This window comes from Manis pentadactyla, chromosome 12, assembly GCF_030020395.1.
Source record: "Manis pentadactyla isolate mManPen7 chromosome 12, mManPen7.hap1, whole genome shotgun sequence".
Lineage (NCBI taxonomy): Eukaryota > Metazoa > Chordata > Mammalia > Pholidota > Manidae > Manis > Manis pentadactyla.
In genome coordinates, this window is record NC_080030.1 from 8735667 (window position 1) to 8754060 (window position 18394).

At 55.7% G+C, this 18394-nt stretch overlaps 1 protein-coding gene across 3 annotated transcripts; it reads left to right on the forward strand.

Annotated features, from left to right (window-relative positions):
- Positions 1–1618: 1618 nt before the first annotated feature.
- On the forward strand, positions 1619–18378 carry ELAVL3 (ELAV like RNA binding protein 3). Of its 3 annotated transcripts, none has more exons than XM_036883549.2 (7): positions 1619–2011; positions 8171–8390; positions 8705–8808; positions 11957–12110; positions 12269–12494; positions 13219–13257; positions 14850–18378. In XM_036883549.2, the coding sequence occupies exons 1-7, from the start codon at positions 2003–2005 to the stop codon at positions 15199–15201; spliced, it is 1104 nt and encodes a 367-aa protein (XP_036739444.1). In that variant the 5' UTR covers positions 1619–2002; the 3' UTR covers positions 15202–18378. The 3 variants fall into 3 exon arrangements, with proteins under 3 accessions (XP_036739444.1, XP_036739446.1, XP_036739445.1); XM_036883551.2 differs by having other exon boundaries at positions 14871–18378; XM_036883550.2 differs by having other exon boundaries at positions 8174–8390.
- The last annotated feature ends 16 nt before the right edge of the window (positions 18379–18394 follow it).

An 18394-nucleotide genomic window follows, 5' to 3' on the forward strand; every position in this document is an offset into this window, starting at 1 on the left:
GGCCTCATTTTACGCTTAGGACCTGGGGCTAAACCAGCCTGGGACAGAAGTGTCGGCAAGGACAAGACGGCCGCTGGGGCCACTCCCGCGAGTCACCCCACCCCTCACACAAGGCTCAGTCCCGCGGCTTTCCCCGCAGAGCCGGAGCTAGCAGTTTCCATGGAAACCGCAGCCGGGGCTGCGGGCCCAGGAGTAGCTCCCCTCTCTGGCTAGGCTCAGCTTTGGATCCGACAGGAGCAGAGAGGAACACCAAGTGGGGAACAAGCCATCACTCGGGGTTACTAGGGTTGGTCTCCAGGTCGCCCCAGCAAACCCAAGAGGCGTCACGGGGAAGCCGCATCGCCACCGCCCAGATTGCGCGCGTCACTATGATTGGCCTGCTCGCTCCATCCGTGTAGCCGCGCGCTCTGCTGCGCGACTCTCATTGGCTCAATCTTGAGGGCATCTTCCCGGAATTGGTTCTCTCGAGGGCAGTCCTTGATTGGTCAAACTAGGTTCTCCTCGCTGAGTTTGATGGCACTCTCGGACAGTCTGGAGCCTAAAAGTGTGTGTAGGAACAAGAATGGGGTACTGGCTGCAGCTCTCGGGGTTAGAGGGCCCGCATTATCCCCTCACAGCGCCCTCGATCGGTCCGTCGTACCGCTGTCTGTGGTGCTGAAGTTTCCCTCGAAGACGCCACCGCCCTAGTGAGAATGCTTCTTCCAGCCTGATGGCTACCCCGACGTAAACGTGCACTGGTGCCCACGCACCAAAGGAGGCTACGCCACCCCTTTCCTCCTTAGACGAAGGCCAGGTTTTCCCCAGTCGGATCAATCATGAGCCGGAAAGCCAGGACATTTATATGGCAGATCTCCCGACCTTCCGAAGTTTATGGATTCTGAGACCAGGTGGTTTCTCAAGATCTCAGGTTGCCAGTGGAGTTTACGTGGAACCCTGAGCCTCAAACCTTTTCACTCCCTTCAGAACAGAGCCGAGTTCCCCTGCACCGTGGGGTGCCAGACCCCACTTTTTGAACCCAACTTTTGAACCTAGCCCATTCAAAATGCACAGGGTCTTTGTGCTTTCTGCAGACAGACTAGGGTCGTAGCTGTCTCCACCTTCCTCCATTAGTCTTGCGGGGTTACACTTAGTGCCTCCAAATCTGAAGACCCAGGCCTTTGCCCATTGAAGTCTTGGTTCCTCGTCCCTTTCCAGTTCTCTCGGTGGATAGCACCGCCCGAAGGTGTACAATTGGGCCACCGATACCTCCTCACTATCTTCGCTCCTCCAGTTCCCGGTGCTGGACAGAGGAAGTGAACCCTCCTTATCTTCCGTGCATAAAGCCCACCCAAGAAGGGGCGTCAATGCAAGCAGAAGGTCTGAGGGGCAAAAGGGCCCGAATTTGGCAATACAAGACCCAGGGAGTGTTTTCTCGGGGTGCAGAGTCCCAGCCAGAGCGCGCTAGCTTCCACCTGCCGCGCCGTCGGGCGCCGCGAGGAGGCGGGGCTTGGATGCCGTAGCCAATAAGCGCCGCCGGCGCTGGCAGCTGCTGCTATAAACGGCTGGGGGCGGCGGCAGCGCGGCCCAGAGCGCGGAGCGCGCAGCGCGGGCTGGAGGGTGGGTGGGAGGGCGGGCGAGGGGAGAGGACTGAGGGCCCGGGGCTCGACCGGTTGGGCCGAGGAGCTGCGGCGAAAGGCAGAGCACCGCGATCTCTGTCGGGAGGCGCAACTTCCCCGGGCCCTGCGGGGCCGCGCAAGGGGCGTTCTCAATCTCGTGCCCGCTCCCGCTTTCCACGCCCTGCCGCCCGCAGGCCACCCCGGGGCCCGGTTATCCGCGCGCGCGTCCCCGGGCTCGGGCCCGTCGCCGGCCCTCGAGGGAACAGTTGCCTTCACCGACACCTCCGCAGAGGCCGCGCCAGAGACCGCCCAGGCAGGACCCCGGCGTGAGCATCGAGGGCCCCCCAAGGAGTGTACGACCCCCGGAGCCGCCCTCAACACGGACCGCGCCCGCCGGGCACACAAGAATGGTCACTGTAGGTATTTCCTTGTCGCTGAGAGGGAACCTGATGGGGAGGGTATAGGCGCAAGCTCCAAGGAGATGGAGGGTTTGGGGGGGGTAGGACCAGGCCTAGCTAGGCCCGAATTGGGGGGGGTAGGACCGAGCCTCGGGGCCTAACAGTGGGCAGAGCCGCGCCCAGAGTACTGGGGGTGTTTAGAGATTGGCCTGGGAGGCCTTAGGGAGCCGAGGTGCAATTCGGGGGGCGTCCTCTGGCGTCCTGGGGGCGGGATTGCCCCCCTCCAGCAGGCCTGATGGGGGAGGGGCCGCGGCGGAGGAGGATGCCTCCTGCATCCAGGCCCGGACCCCGCAGGCCGCCCAGGCAAACACAGGGCCCCAATCACTGGTGCTGGGCCAGGTCAAGGCGGCAAGGCGTCCCCGTGAACCCCGGGAAAGTGGGTGGCGTTGGATCGTGCTCCTCGGGCCTCAGCCGCGCCCGGGAGCTGGGCTTCTTGTCCTCGAGTCCGTCGACCTTGCGGCAAGCGGGGAGGGGAGAGGAGGGGGCGCGCCCGGAGGCCCCGCGGGCCCGCCGCCGCTGCCTCCTAGTCCCTTTGTTTCTCGGCGCTTCTTCGCGGGCCGTAGCCTCGCGCGGGCGCCTCAGGCTTCGGTGAGGGGGAGGGGAGGGGAGGGCCTGCGGGGGGGCTTCCTAGCTCCTGGGCCCGCGCCCCCCAGGGGATGGGGTAAGGGGCTCAGGCAGGCCCGCTACGCCAGGTCCAAGCGCCCCACCCCGCTAGGGCTCTGGGCCTCGGGGTGACCTTGAGGTTGCCCGCCCGCACCACTAGCCCGGCTCCGGGTGCTTTCAGCAGCCACCGAGCTGGTCAGCTCCCGAGCGCCCTGCCACGCCCTGCCACGCCCTGCATAACCACGCCCCACCCCGCCCATCTAGGCTCCGCCCCTAGGGCCCCGGGGCCGGCCTCGCCCGAGCCCTCGGATTTCCACTCGGCAGCTCGGGCGTGTCCCGGGGGCGGGGCTGGCCAGTTCTAGCCCCACCCTGGCTCCACCCCCGCCCCCGCGGCGCGACTCCGCTCCCCGCGCCGCCGCGCGTCCTTTGTCTGGTTCCGTCGCCCGGGCCTCCTTTTTCCGTTCCTGCTGTCTCTCCAGTCTCTTTGTGTGTGTCTCTGTACGCTGTCTCTCTCTGGGCCTCTTTTTCTAGTCGTGGCCAGCTGTGTGGCTGGGGGGATGCCCAACACTCCCTCTGTGCCTGGGCCTCTCCCCTCCTGGACCCTGGGACCCGCTCACCTGGCTCTGAAAAATGAGGCCCCAGAGGCCATACTTCCCTTGCTGTGTGACCTCAGACCAGCTCCCTCCCCTCTCTGGGCCTCGCGTTGCTCACCGAGGTCCAGGAACGTCAGCGTGGCCTCCTAAGAACCCTTAAAACCCCTGCGACAGTCCAGTACCCACTTTTCGGATCCGTTTCCTCATTTCAAAAAGGGAAATTGATGCACAAAGGGGCAAAAAGGGTGTGGTCAGAGGTCACACAGGAGCCTTGAAGCCCTCAAAGGCCTGGGCCCTCCAACGCAGGGCACTCAGGCAGAGCCCCACCATGGAGGCAGGTTGAGAGGAATGAGGAGGAAAACTGAGATAGGGCTCTGCAGGCAGGAAGAAGGGCCCCAAAGAGGGAGGATTAGTTAGCACTACGTGGTGGCCCAACCTTACCGTGCATAGCCACTCAATGCCCGGTTGTCGCCAGCATCCAGGCATCCGTCACTGTGACTGAGGCCAGGGGGCACAGCTGGGGGCCGAGATGTAGGAGGGTCTACACAGCAAGTGAGCACAGGTGTGTTCACTGCAAAATCCATGTCAGATGTGCAATGGTGGAAAATGAGTTGGAGAAGGAGGGAGAGACAGGAGGGAGAGACAGACAAGGGCTCGGAGGGGAGAGGACAGAAGGACAGCGAGTAAAAGAAGAGTGAAGTGAACAAGGGAGAGACCCAGAGGAAGATCTGGCGAGGGTGGGATAGAAGGTTCCACTGCTCCCAGTCAGGCTCTGCCTCTCCATCCCCAATTTGCCCTCTTCCCCTCTGGTTTTAGGCTTCCATTCCTGTCCTACGACATCCCTGTAAGGTCCCTATGATCCCCGAGTCATCCCAGGCCATGTGTTTGCTGCGGGTTTGGGTGGGGCTGGTGTGGCCTCCACCAGTCCGATCCCCATTAGCAGCTCAGCCGGCTGAGCCGCGGAGGAAACGCGACACTGATCCCGCTAAGCTCCGGCACAGATGGGAGGGTGATGGGACGGTGGGGAGATCATAGGCTGGGCCTCCAGATCCCAGCCAGGGAGGAGTTCCCAATTGCCTTTATTTTAACACCTTCCCAGTTGAGGGCAGAATTTAGGGGGGATGGGGGCGGTGGGGGGAAGCCGGTAACCCTGCAGGCGCTGGGGTAGTAAGATCGGGAGTCAAACCCTGACTCCACTACCTGCCCCTGGTCACCTTGGGCAAGTCACAGGTGGGCAAGTCACCCTTGACCCTGTTTCCCTGAGAAATAGAGATGATTTCCAGCTTTCAGTGTTGTTGTGGGGAGTCAATGAAAACTTTGTGCGTGCTCAGTGCCCAGCACATAGTGTGGGGTCCCAAAGCTGGAATCTCGTGTCCTGAAACCGTTGCTTGTGTACTGCTGATGGCTTTGGGGGCTCCCATAGCAGACATTATCAGCCAATCACAGAGCTCTAGCTCAGTTAGCCCAGAAGGGAATTCAGGATGCATCTCCATATGTGGGGGACCTCTGTGCTCTGTCTTTACAGGCACAGAGAGTTAATATGAATGTCTTAGGATATATGGTGTGGAGGGTGGAGCCCGCAGCTGTTACATGGTGACACCCAGTAAATATTTAAATTGGATGAGCAGACTCAGCCCACAGAATGGATTATAATGTAGTGATGCTCAAGGCTTGGAGTATGGTAGGTGCTCAGCTTCACTTTACTGTTATTATTTTTGACTGTTTCTGGCCTTTTCATTAGGAAGTGGACTCTGATGTTCAAACCCTGGATATGAATTCTTGGTCCACCATCTGCATGCTGTCCTTATGCAAATCCCTACCCCTTCACTGAGACTGTTTCTTCATCTGTTCATTGGAGAAAAGAGTCCCATACTGCTCAACGTTGAGAGAATTGCCTGGAAATTTTCACATAAAGAATTTTGTCTGGCACATAGCAGGCCCTTCACACACCATGTTATTAGTAAAGTATTAGTATTACCAACTGGATGCAGAGCTGGGGAGTGTGCATTGCTGTTTTACTGCCCATGTCTGAGGCAGTCATCACTAACCAATCCAGTGCATGTTCCTGCTCAGCCTGGATGTGGCTTCAGAATAACCCTCCTGGCAGCTCCCCAAATGGCCACTCAGCCAACTGGAGATGCAAAGGAATTGACCCTCTGTTCCATTCTTTTTAATAAGAATGAATAGAAAGGAAGCAGAGGCCCTAAGAGCTAAGGTCATCCCTAAGGGCACACAGCTGTAACGTGGCAGAGCTGCCCCCATTAATGGCCAATCATTAAAATCAGCTCTGACATCAACATATCCAGGTTTAAAATCAAGTTCTTCATTTAGATCACCCACCATCTCTGAGCTCACTTTTCTCATTTATGAAATGGTGCATGTGTTGCTGTCTTTAAAGATCGTTGGTAGAAATGAGTGAAATGACACCTTGAAGTGCTTCGCACAATGCCTGGCACATAGATGTCAATGGAGTGGGACAGTTAGTAGTAACATGACTTGATGGCGAACATGACAAGCCTGCTTCCACTTTCCATGATTGTGCGCATGGCAGACGTGGCTAACTGATCCCAGAATGCTTTTCAGCTGCACCCACGCATGGCTTTAGATCCTTCCCCAGGGCCACTCTGCCAGTAATTTGGAGTTGGCAGCAAACTGGAGCAGAGGCACAAAAAGGTTAAGTAGCATACCTGAGGACACACAGCTGGAAAATGTTAGAGCTGGCAGGCATCTTGGATGGCAGTGGAAGTTGGAAATACTGACTCTGGATCAGAAAAGCTCTTGTGCAAATCCCTGTTTCACAGGCTGCATTGTCTTTGGTAATTTTTCAAACGCCTCTGAACTTCACTTTCCTCGTCTGTTGCCTTAGCTCAGGCTGCTATAACAAAATACCATCAACGTGTGGCTTAAACAACGGGCACTTATTTCTCATCGTTCTGGGGGCTGGGAAGTCCAAAATCAAGGTGCCCACTGATTTGATTGCTGGTGAGAACCCATTTCCTGGTTTGCAGGCAGCCAGGATTTCTTATCTTTTTGCTGCATGTTTAAATGGTGGAGAGAGAGATCATCTCTTTCTTGTCTTTGTGAGGACATGAATCCTATTCATGAGGGCTCTACCCTCATGACCTAATTAGGTCCCCATCTCCTAATACCGTCACACTTGGGGATCAGAGACTCAACATAGGAGTCTGGGGAGCATCTGTCAAGTAGGGAGAATAAAACCCTCCTCTTTTCAGGGTTATTTGGAAGAGAAAAAGAAACATTGCACTGTGCACAGTATTGCCCAAATTTGGGAACAAGTATGGTATTGTATTTAGGGTCAGGAATCACTGAGATGATGTGTACCTCCTGACTTCAATTCTGTGGCCACAACAGACATGGCTAATCAATCAGTGTTTTTTTTCTGCTGAAACTCAATATGGCTTCAAATCCTTAATTCATCCCTCTAGAAAGACCCTACCAACTGATTTGAGTTTTCAGGTGAGGGCAGTCTATTTGCCAACCATAAGGAAGACCTAAAGAAGTGCTGGCTACTTAACGTTCCCATGCCCATGACAACAATACCAATCAATCCCAGAGCTATTTCCTGCTCCTGAGCCTGAATGTAGCTTTAAAGTTCTCTACGTGGCCTTACATGTAAAATAACTATAGAATATATTTGGAATTTTCTAAGAGAATAGATTTTTTAAGTTCTCATCATAAGAAAAAAATTATAACTATGTATGGTGATCCATGTTAACCAGATGACTTCTGCAGATCATTTTGCAATGTACCAATATCGAATCATTATGTTGTACACCAAACTATTGTAATATTATATGACAATTGCAACTCAATTAGAAAAAAATAGATGTAAGATAAAACATTCAATAAAATTCAACATTCATTCTTTAAAAAGTCTTGTTAAGATATTAGGTATAAAATTAAACATTTTTAGTCTGATAAAGGCCCTCTACAAAAAGAAGAAAAACTATAGCAAAGATCATATGTAGCTGTGTAATGTTTAAAACATTTCCTTTAATGTTAGGAATGAAGATGCCACTATCACACTGTAGCCCTTGCAATAAGACAAGAAAAATAAACAGGTATAGATTGAAGATAAAGAAATAAAGCTGTCATTATTTACAGGTGTTCTATACATTAAAAACCCAAATGCTCAGTGGAAAAATGGGGGGTAAATGCCCAGTGGGAAAATTATGCATAAGCTAAAGAAATACTAGCTCATTTGGGGTAGGAATTATCTTTGGTGGGAAGAGGGGAGTATATGGTCCAGGAGGGGTTTATGAAGGCTTCAAAGTGAATAAAAATGTTATATTTCTTATTCTGAAGACAAAGTCTTTATTTTATTACCCTGAAAATGCACAGATTGGTTTTAGAAAAAGAGGCAAACATACAGTTGACCCTTGAACAACATGTTTGAACTGTCTGAGTCCATTTATTTATACATGGATTTTTTTTCAATAAATATGTTGTAAACATTTTGAAGATTTACGACAATTTGAAAACACATTTTCTAGCCTTATTGTAAAAATATGGTATATAATATATATAACATGCAATATAATATATGTGTTAGTCAACTCTTTAGAATATTGGTAAGATTTCCTGGCAATAGTAAGCTATTAGTAAGTTTTTCGGAGAGAGACACATGGATTTTTGACTGCATGGGGAGTTGGTACATGCGTTGTTCAAGAGTCAACTGTATATGCAACAGGCATCTCTGGGGTTTATATATGGAACTTGTCACAGTAAAGTGCTTTGCCTAATGCTCAAAGAGTGGAAGGGATTATTAGAACAATACATTGTACCCTCTCCATGTTCAAGCCCATGTCAGACACAACCAATCCCTCTGAGCCCCTCCGCATTCCTGCGGGCCCCTGGTGTGCGGATGGGACCGTGAGTGGGTGCGGCCTGTTGTCTCCAGCAGATACTCGGGGCCATGGAGTCTCAGGTGGCGGGGGGCCCGGCCGGCCCGACCCTGCCCAACGGGCCACTCCTTGGTACAAACGGAGCCACTGACGACAGCAAGACTAACCTCATCGTCAACTACCTGCCCCAGAACATGACCCAGGACGAGTTCAAGAGCCTCTTCGGCAGCATTGGTGACATCGAGTCCTGCAAGTTGGTTCGGGACAAGATCACAGGTGTGGCTGCTGGCAGGTGGGGGCGCAGGGGCACAAAGCTGGTAGCCTCAGGAGCACAGGTGTGGTGGGGGCAGGTAGGACCGTGGGGGATCTGAGGTGCCACAGGGAGGCAGTTGTGACCCTAGAGGGTGTGTCTCGAGTGTAGGGGGCAAGGAGATCTGAGGGGTCCTGGGGACGGGGTAGTACTCTGGGGCAATGGGTAAGGATGGGACCTTGGTTCCCATAACCTTGAGGGGGGCAGTCAGCCTCTCAGGCCTGGGTCTGGGAGGACAGGGGCAGGTTCCAGGAAGCCATCATCCTGACCCTGCCCGCAGGGCAGAGCCTGGGCTATGGGTTTGTGAACTACTCTGACCCGAACGACGCAGACAAAGCCATCAACACCCTCAACGGCCTCAAACTGCAGACGAAGACCATCAAGGTCAGTGGCCTCATTCCCCACTGCTGCCGGTCCCCAACCGTCCTTACTTCTCCTTTATTACTTCCCACGTGGACTGCCTCCTTCCCTGTCGCCCAACCCCCCACAGCTTCCCGTCCTCCCACCCATCCCTTCCCCCCACTGCTGCCCGTCCTTCCCCATGGCTCATCCCCAGAGTGGTCCAAATTCCCCCAAGGCCTTCTGGCTGGGCCTCCGGGGCCAATGGCTCTGCCTCTCTGACCCTCTGACAAGGTTCCTTACTTGCCAGTGGGGAGGCTTTCAGCCCCACATCCTCAGGACTCAAGGAGGTGATCACCCCACGGCAGTGAGAGAGAGTGACCAGGGTCTGATGGGCAGCCCCCTCCCTGCCTTTGTCATGGAAGTGGGGGAGGGGCGAGGCCCATCTGCCATCTGGAGCCTAATTAGGGCCTGGGAGGGCGGGATTAGGGGGTGGGTCCCTCTGGGCCCCTCCCCTTTCAGCAGCTGCAGCTGGGACCCTGTGAGCCCAGAGTCCCTGGGGAGTATCGCCATGGAAACCCCCTCTCTAGGTCGGCCTGGGAGTGTCTGGGCTCCGCCCCTCAAATCTGTTGCCCACAAATCTGAGCCCCGGGGGAGGCTGGGCTGGGGGTACCCATCTGGCCCCCAGTTCTCCATGGGAACAGAGGTACAGGAATCTCTTCCCCTCCCTCATGTGAGGGGAAATGAGGTTGTGACTGGGTACGTCCCTCCTTGGACAACTATACTGAGAAGTATGGGGGGTCACGTGATAAAGTGTACGTAAGACCCAGAGCCACTGTATCCACGTGATGTGATGAGCGTGTGTGTGTGTGTGTGTGTGTGTGCGCGCGCGCACGCGCGCCCTGACTGTAAGGTACGGTGTTTGTGGAACACCCTGGCCGTATGAGTGGCTGTCATCATGGACCTGGCTGTTAACAGACTTCGGGTGTGTCACTAGGTATCTGTGGGATATGCTGCTTATCTGACACGTGCTTCGTGACACATTGCAGCTCTGGCAGTGACCTGGTGGGGCTGTGTGGGTATGTCTGGCTGTGACTGGGTGTTTGTGTGTCACAGTGCAGTTGTGTGGGTGTGTCTCCCCGTTCAGGGTGGAATGTGTGCGACCTGAGGGCTTGCAATTCTGCAGCTCTGACTGTGATTACCCAGGACCCTCAGAGTCACCGTGAATGTGGTGGCCAGCTTCTGTCACCCTCTTCTGCTGGAGTTACCAGGGCTCTGCAGGGGTGGCACAGCGTGGGTGTGTATGTGCATGTGTGTCTGTCTGGGTGGCATGTTGTGTGATCAGTCTCAGCCCTTGGGCGCCCCAGCAGATGGCATCCTGGAAACACAGGAAAGACCCCTGAAAACCTACTCTGTGCTTCAGATGACCCCTGGCCCCCCCCACCCATCCAGGAGCTCAGCCCTCCCTTTCCCCAACTCTAATCCCCTGACGAGTCCTCACCCCTAAAAACTCACAGCCCCACAGTGGAGAGTGGAAACTGTCAAATACATGGCCGTTAATTTTAATTACTATTATAGAAATAAGAGCCACTGATCATCTTTCTTTTTCCTGGAGGACCTCAGATGTGCACAACTGCATTAAATAGAATCCTATCCCTGTGCCATGAGCACCATCACCCCCTCCCAACTCACCACCCCAAACAGAAGGCACACCCTTGACAATGACCCCATCTACCCAGCGGTTAATTTAGAAGAAATAGAAGACAGAGCAGACATAAGAGGGGAGAGAAGCTTACAACCTCCCTGCCCCCCACCAGCCCTCGGCACCCTGTCAGCCCCTGGGGGTGGGCCCTCCAGCCCATGTTTCCAGGACATTGATAAACACACAATGAGATGGGGTCACACAACGCTCGCCGCTCTGTAAATGGACTTTTCTTTTCCCCACTTTACAATACTCACCACTGTTTCAGGGAAATAAATATACATGTCCACCATTTTTTAAACAGCTGCAGAGAGTTTCATTGTTGGGCTGGGCCATAATGAATGACATGAATCGAATGATCCTCTGAAAACGTGTCTAACTCACAATGGGAAGAAGTGTTTTGGGAAAGTGCTTAAGGGGGGTAGGGGTGGAGGATTTCATATGGGAAAGAGTAGGGAGGACATTTCAATGGAGACTGGGAGAAGAAAGGTGAGGAAGAGGGTTCCAGGCAGAGGGACTAGCCAGTGCAAAGGCCCTGAGGCTGAAACATGCCTGGTGTGTTTGGGGAACACAAAGGACTTTAGCTCTGAAGAAGGTGAGAGCCACAGAGGGTTCTGAGCAGAGGGAGGTGACCTGCCCCAGATGCTCACAGGCGCCCTCAGGTTGTGGTGGAGGGAACAGCCTGGGAGTGAGGATGGGAGTGGGGGAACCAGGTGGGGCAGCTGCCCTAGTGGGGGTGGGAAGTAATGGTGAAGGCTGGGCCAGGTTAGGGCCGTGGAAATTGGGAGAGGTGTGTGGATTTCAGATGATGAGGAAGGAGGAGCAGACAGGGTTGATGGTGGGTTGGATGTAGGTATAAAAGGCCGGGAGGCATCAAGTTGGCAAGGCTGGGGACAGCTGCCATCACTGAACTGGGGCAAGTTGGGGGCGGTCAGGAGCCACATGTGGCCGTACTGAGTGTGGTTCCGCCAGGAGACCCCCTTGCAGAACTTCTGGAGGCAGGTGTTGTGTAGGGGTGCAGATCGGGGCCAGCTCCATGCTGGGAACAGACATTTGGGAGTCATCAGCATTAAGCTGGTGGCTACAGACGTCAGCTTCCCTGAGGAGCCAAAAGTGTAGTCAGGAAGAGAAGGGGCCAGCATCCCAGGCTCACTCTCCAAGGAAGTGGGGAGCACCAGTGATGGGATGCTCAGCAGGACCGCAGGAGCCAGGACTCAGGGTCCTCGGAGACGTGGGGCCGCAGCTCCATTGACCACCTCCGGTGACAGGTCCCACCCCTCACCGCCCACACCCAGTCTGCACAGGCCGGGCCATGTCCTTGGCCACAGCCATGTTCCCTCCCCCAAGCCCTGGCCAAGCCCACCCATGGTAACTACTCCAGAAACAGAGGCATTTCTGCACCTCAGCGGTGGTTTGGAGGTGGCCTCACTCTCCCCATCTGCGAAATGGGTCTTCCCCTCAGTGCTGTCCACCTGGCTGCCCCTCCCGCAGGTGTCTTATGCCAGACCCAGTTCTGCATCCATCCGGGATGCCAACCTGTACGTCAGTGGGCTACCCAAGACCATGAGCCAGAAAGAAATGGAGCAGCTCTTCTCTCAGTATGGCCGCATTATCACCTCTCGCATCCTGGTGGACCAGGTCACAGGTCAGGCTGCAGGGAGGGTTCCCGATGATCTGGGGCATGCTGGGCAAATGTCCTGAGGGACCAAATGGAGACCAGGAACTGCAGGGCAAGGGGCGGGTAAGGGGAGGGGGCCGCACAGGAGGGGGCAGGGTCTTCCTGACGTCCTCACTCCTGGGCAGGTGTTTCTCGGGGTGTGGGATTCATCCGCTTCGACAAGAGGATTGAGGCCGAGGAGGCCATTAAGGGACTGAACGGGCAGAAGCCGCTGGGCGCGGCCGAGCCCATCACAGTCAAGTTCGCCAACAACCCAAGTCAGAAGACAGGGCAGGCCCTGCTCACTCACCTCTACCAGTCGTCTGCCCGGCGCTACGCAGGCCCCCTGCACCACCAGACGCAGCGCTTCCGGTGAGCCCCTGCCACCCAGACCCCCAGGGCAGGATCCAGAGCTTGCAGCCCCCCTCCCTGCATCCCATTCCTGCAGGGCAGCGGGACATGGAGCTGGTGCCCACACGCCAGGGCCACTGAGGGCAGCGAAGGAGAAACGTGTGAAGCTTTTAGGTGCTGAGGCCAGGCTCTCGTACACAGCAGGCACTCGATGTGCGCAGTTTTAGAGTCAGCTGATGTGCGCAGTTTTAGAGTCAGCTGATTGGAGTCCAGCTCTGACTCTGCCCCTCTCTCTCGGGCATGTGGCTCCAGCTGCCTGTCTCTGTCTGCTCACCTACATGTCATTAGTGCCTCCTGCATGCCAGGCACACTTATTTTATTCTGCACAGAGCTTGCCTTGTCCCCGTTTCGCAGATGGGGACCCTGAGGTGCAGAGCGGTGCTGTCACCTGCCCGGCTCCAGCACTGCGAAGAAGAGACACTAAGCTTCCCTTTTGGGGAACCAGAGCCCTGCAGGGTGGGGTCCGGGCAAGTGGGGCCAGGCAGGCTGGGCAGCAGCAGGACAGGCAAGAGGCGGTGCCCGAGTGACTGCGGTTCCGTGCCAGGCGGTGTCCAGGCGGGTGGGGGCAGGGCAGGCGCTGCTGGCTGGCTGGGTGGGGGTGGGGAGGGCAGGCAGGCTGGCCGGCAGGCGTCACAGCCAGGGGTGTACCGGAGGCCACCGCTGACCACCCCTTCTTCCTCCGCAGGCTGGACAATTTGCTCAACATGGCCTATGGAGTCAAGAGGTAACAGTGCCCCCACCTCGCTGCCCCCGTCCCCTCTATCCTCCTTGGAACCTTTCCCTGATGGACCCCCTACCCAGCCTCATCCCCAGAACTGCCAGCTTAGCCATGTTTGCCCTGTCTAGGGGTAGTGTGTCCATTAAGAAATTTGGGAACTGGGGAACTTAGTAAATGTGTAGCAGGGGCTAGTTTGGAATTTGGTCCCTGGGGGGCCTGACTGAGGTCCTCTCTATCCCCATGAAAGGCAGGCGGTGTTCCCCAAGCCACAGCCATGGCCCCGGTTCCCATGTTAAGTCTGAGTTGCACACGCCACTTTATTCCTTTGCTGAGGGCCACAGAATGCCCTCTTCCACCCCACAGCTGGGGAGAGGCCTTGGGGCTCCGAGACGTGGTCCATGTCCCTACCCACCGAAGAGCCCCATGTTTACTGCACCCTGAGCGCCAGGTGCTGGGCTTGGGGCTGGGGACCCAACATGGCCCAGCCAGACTCGGCCCCTTGTGGAGATCATATTGAGCCTTCTTGGCACATAGGGAGCACTCCGTGACAGGCAGCCACCCCTATGATTATTGTCACTGTTAGCAATCATCTCAGTCTAGTGGGGAGGGACACAGATAGGTGAGCAGCGATCAGGGCTGTGAACAGGGCAGGAGAAGGAGTGATGGGGACCCAGCGGAGACCTCCAGCCTGTCCACAGCAACAGAGGAAGAGGAGTGTCTGGCAGTGAGCACGGCCTGTGCAAAGGCCGGGCAGAGGGAGCAAGCAGTTAGTCCCAAGTGGCCAAATGGACTGGGTCAGACCCGGGGGTCCCCCAAGTTGAGCGGAGCCTTTGGAAGGTAGGGAGCTAGTGAGGAATATGGATGAAGCCAATTCAGTACTTTCATTCATTCAGTCAACAAACCCGTCCCAAATGCCTGCTGAGGGCTAGGAGCTATTCTGGGTGACTTGGGGAACAAAACCTTCCAGGGAAGATGGAGCCAATCATGGGTATACAGTCTGAACAGGAAAAGGCCAGAGAGGGGCAGGGGGAGGTGGTGGCCACTTTATGGGTCACATCAGGCTGCCCTGAGACCCAGGGGAGGGTGTCGTTTAGATGGCTACATGCACATCCTGGCTCCCAGTGCTGCCCTTCCGGGTGGGTCTCCAGCTGTGGGGGTGGCAGGGTGGCCAGTGGGGCAGATGGGGCAGCACTGTGGAGGGCAGAGGCAGGGAGGGGTCAGTGGGGGAGGGGAGCAGTCGGATGGGAGGATGTGTCAAGGGAGGGATGGTGGCCAGGGGTGGGGAAGGGGTCAGCGTCAACAGAAACAAGGACCTGCCAGGGTCAAAGGTCCTGGGTCAGGGTGGAGATCAGGTTCTGGGCAGGATCACTGAATAAGGACCAAATGTCCAGGGAGGGCAAGAGGTCAGGTCAGGATGGAGATTGGGGGCTGGTGACTCAGAGCAGGTCGGAGTGGATGGAGGTCCGGGACCGTGGCAGGGTCAGGACAGCGCAGGGCTCATGCAGTCCCAAGGTCACAGCCCCTGTGGGGCCAGGGGCCACAGTAGGGTCGGGCGCATGCTGGGGGTCAGGGCAGAGCCCGCGTGACCCCCAAAGTAGTCCCCTGTCGCTCATCGCCAGGTTCTCGCCCATCGCCATCGATGGCATGAGCGGCCTCGCGGGCGTGGGCCTGTCGGGGGGCGCGGCGGGTGCTGGCTGGTGCATCTTCGTGTACAACCTGTCGCCAGAGGCGGACGAGAGCGTGCTGTGGCAGCTGTTTGGGCCCTTTGGTGCAGTCACCAATGTTAAGGTCATCCGCGACTTCACCACCAACAAGTGCAAGGGCTTCGGCTTCGTCACCATGACCAACTACGATGAGGCCGCCATGGCCATCGCCAGCCTCAACGGCTACCGCCTGGGCGAGCGCGTGCTGCAGGTGTCCTTCAAGACCAGCAAACAGCACAAGGCCTGAGCCGCCGCCGCCGCCCTCCCCACCCTCCTGGGCAGCAGACAGAGAGAGAGAGAGAGAGAGAGAGAGAGAAGGGGCCGGAGAGAGACAGCGCAGGCAGACCACGGATGGCACCAGGGTGAGCCACGTGCGGAAGCCACAGGGTGAGCACTCGGGGTGGGAGAGTCTGCCAGGAATGGGGGGTGCCTGGGGGTCCCCCACCCCATCCTCCTGCCCCCACTCCAGGCTGGGCCATCCACTCTCTCCTCTTGGTTTTGTCCATGGTGACGGTTTTGTTTCTTTTTTCGGCTAAAAAGAAAGCAGAGATGTGCCCCCATCCCACCTTCAACCACCCTCCCTGGGATGGCTTTGGGGGGCACTAGCTGTGCCCCCCAGGCCCCCTTGCCCAGGCCTCCCCAACACCTAGGTGAGCCTGAGGGGAGGGGGGAACAGGTTTAAAAATCCCCAAAAAAGCAAAATGTGAGGAGGGGTGTGGGCACCCCTGGCCTGGAGCCCCTTGGTGTGAAGTGTGAGGAGCAGTGAGAGGGGCTGGAAACAGAAACAAGATGAAAAAAAAGGGGGGGTGGGAGGGGAAGAAAAACTCTATTTTTGTAAAAAGGGAAAAAAAGACCTCGAGAATTTTTACTGGGGATTCTTGAACTTGAAAAAAAAAAACACAAAAAAAGACAAAAAAAAAGAAAATATTTTGGCAGGTTATGTTTACCAACTGGGGCAGGGGTAGGGAGCACGGCTTGGGGGCTCAGGGCCCATGGGGGCCACACAGAGAAACACAGCCACGCAGATATACACCCCACAGGAACACACAGCAACTCTGGCAGACCCAGAGATGCACCTGGACCCGATGTAGGGATTCGTTGGCCAAACACATAGACAAATATATGGGCAAACACAGGAGGGCAAAGTTATGGGGCTATGTAAATGTAGCCGCAGGCGAATGTGGCCGTGGACAAAGGTGGACACGCGCATGTGACTGTGTGAGCATTTCCACGTGGACCCATGGAAATGGAGACAAGATACGTTTGGACACACAGATCTAGATGGCCAGTCACAGAGAACCATAGACACAACAACCAGGACACAGACATGTTCATAGCATCCCTCAGGCCCAGGCAAGAGGTCACAAAGCCCAGACCCAGCCCGGTTTGCTCCGTCTAGCTAGGCTGGCCCGACCCCTCCTCCTGGCACTCAGCCCCTCTCGCCCCTGCCCTGGATTCTCTGCAGAGCTCCCACCAGCCCATCAGGAGTCCCTGCCGCCCACTGACAGGCGTGCACACACAGAATCCATGCATCCAGACACATGATACCTCGTTCCACTTTTGGCGTCATAGTGGGCTGGAGGCAGCCCCCCCAACACTTGAGGCCAAAGGACCCCCTGTCCCTGGGGCTGTGCCTCCCTGGGCAGAGGCCATGGCCCACGAGGCCCAGGGGGAGGCCAGGTCCTGAGTCTCCCCCACCCAAAGCCTCCCCAGCAGCAAGCTCCCCGCCACTCCCCGCCAGGCCCGGGGTGGAAGGGCCCAGGGGCCCAGCCCCGCATTCCCCCCACCCCTGACCTGTCCACTCATCACCCCATTTGAGTTTGTTGGGTTTTTCCATCTTTCCAGATTATCGAGGGCAAGTGGCTGCAGCCCCCAACTTGTGCCCCAGCCCCAGCTTCTGTCTGGACTTCCCATCCTCCTAGTTTGCATTCTTTGTAAAAAAACAAAACAAAACAAAAATTTCCAACAGACGCCAAAGGCCGGAGTCCTCGGGAGCCCTCACAGCCCCCCACATCCCCCAACCCCACAGAGGGCCCAGTCAGAACCGCATCGCAAACCCCGAGTTCAGCTTCAGTTACCCTCCTCGGCGTCCCTGCGTTTGGTGTCCGGCCTCGGCCCCATCTGACTGCCCAGCTCTCTCTCCCCGCCCCTCCCGGTGTTTCTTATTAAACGTCTGTGGAGCTTCTGCTGCAAGGAACAAAAAGAAAAAAATAAAATAAAAAAAGCAACAAAAAACACAAACAGAAGAGAAAAAAGCAACAAAAAAAGGAAGAGAAAAAAAACAGATTTAAAAAAAGGTAAAAAAAAAAAAAGACATAAACTGGCACCAGTTAACTTTCTTGTACTTTTTTGCCGAATTTAGCTTCTTGTAGTTTTAACTTATTGCTATGTTAACTATTTATTCTCCTTGTTGCCCTGTAAAGACATTTGTGTGTATTTCTGTTCCTTCATCCAGTTTGCAAGTTTAAAGGGACCACGATGTTCTCTTTGTTTCTTTTAAGTTTTGCCGAGACGTGGTTATGCCTAATTTATTTATAAAAGAGGAAGTGGAATCATTAAAGTAATAATAATTATTAATAACAGTAATGGTAGCTGAGCGGCGCCCGGGGGGGCGTGTGCTCTGCGGGGACAGTCCCCGTGGCCAGCGACGTCCGGGGTATTCAGTGGGATTATTTTTGCTCGTCTTGAGAATTTTTTCAGTCCTATTTAGCTGGTGAAAACCCTAGCTTGTTCTTGATACATGAACCTATTTATTCTTGTGGTTTTTAAGTCCTCCTTGACTTCCCCATTCCCCTCCAGCAGGGCAGGCCCCCCAGCGGGTCCACCCCTCTCCCTCTGCTGTTCCTGGGGGCCTTCTCCCCTCCGCCCTCCAAACGCAGGACACGTGTGCACACGTGGGCAGCGTGCGGGAGGCGTCTGTGAGCAATAAGGGCTGGGTTTGTCCCCCACCCTGGGGGGGCTGGGCTCTGGAGAGGGGCACCTCCCCACACCCACCCCCCAACTGAGGCCTAGGCCCCTGCCATCCCCAAGACTGGGAGGGGACTTCTTTTTCTAAACCACAGAACTCAGCCCAGCCAGCCAGGCCCCTCCCTGGAGGCCAGCCCCTCACCCCAGAAGAGGGGGCCTGGGGTCTTCCACGTCCCTGGGGGGCAAGGGCAGGGCCTGTGGGGTGGGGGCTCAGCCCCTCCAACCCTCCTTTCATCCTGTTATTTATTCAGAAGGTTTCAAATCAGGAGAGAGTCCATGTTGGAGGTGATAAAGAACTGTAAAAAAAAAAAACACACAAACCCAACAAGAACACTTTGTGTTGCATTTAGACTATTTATTACTGGGATTACAGGCCTGGCCGCGGTAACAGACTTTTACATGGAATTGTTTAATTATTTGTACTTTTCATGCCAGAAAATAAAAGTTCAGAATCTTACGGCCTCAGGTGTCTT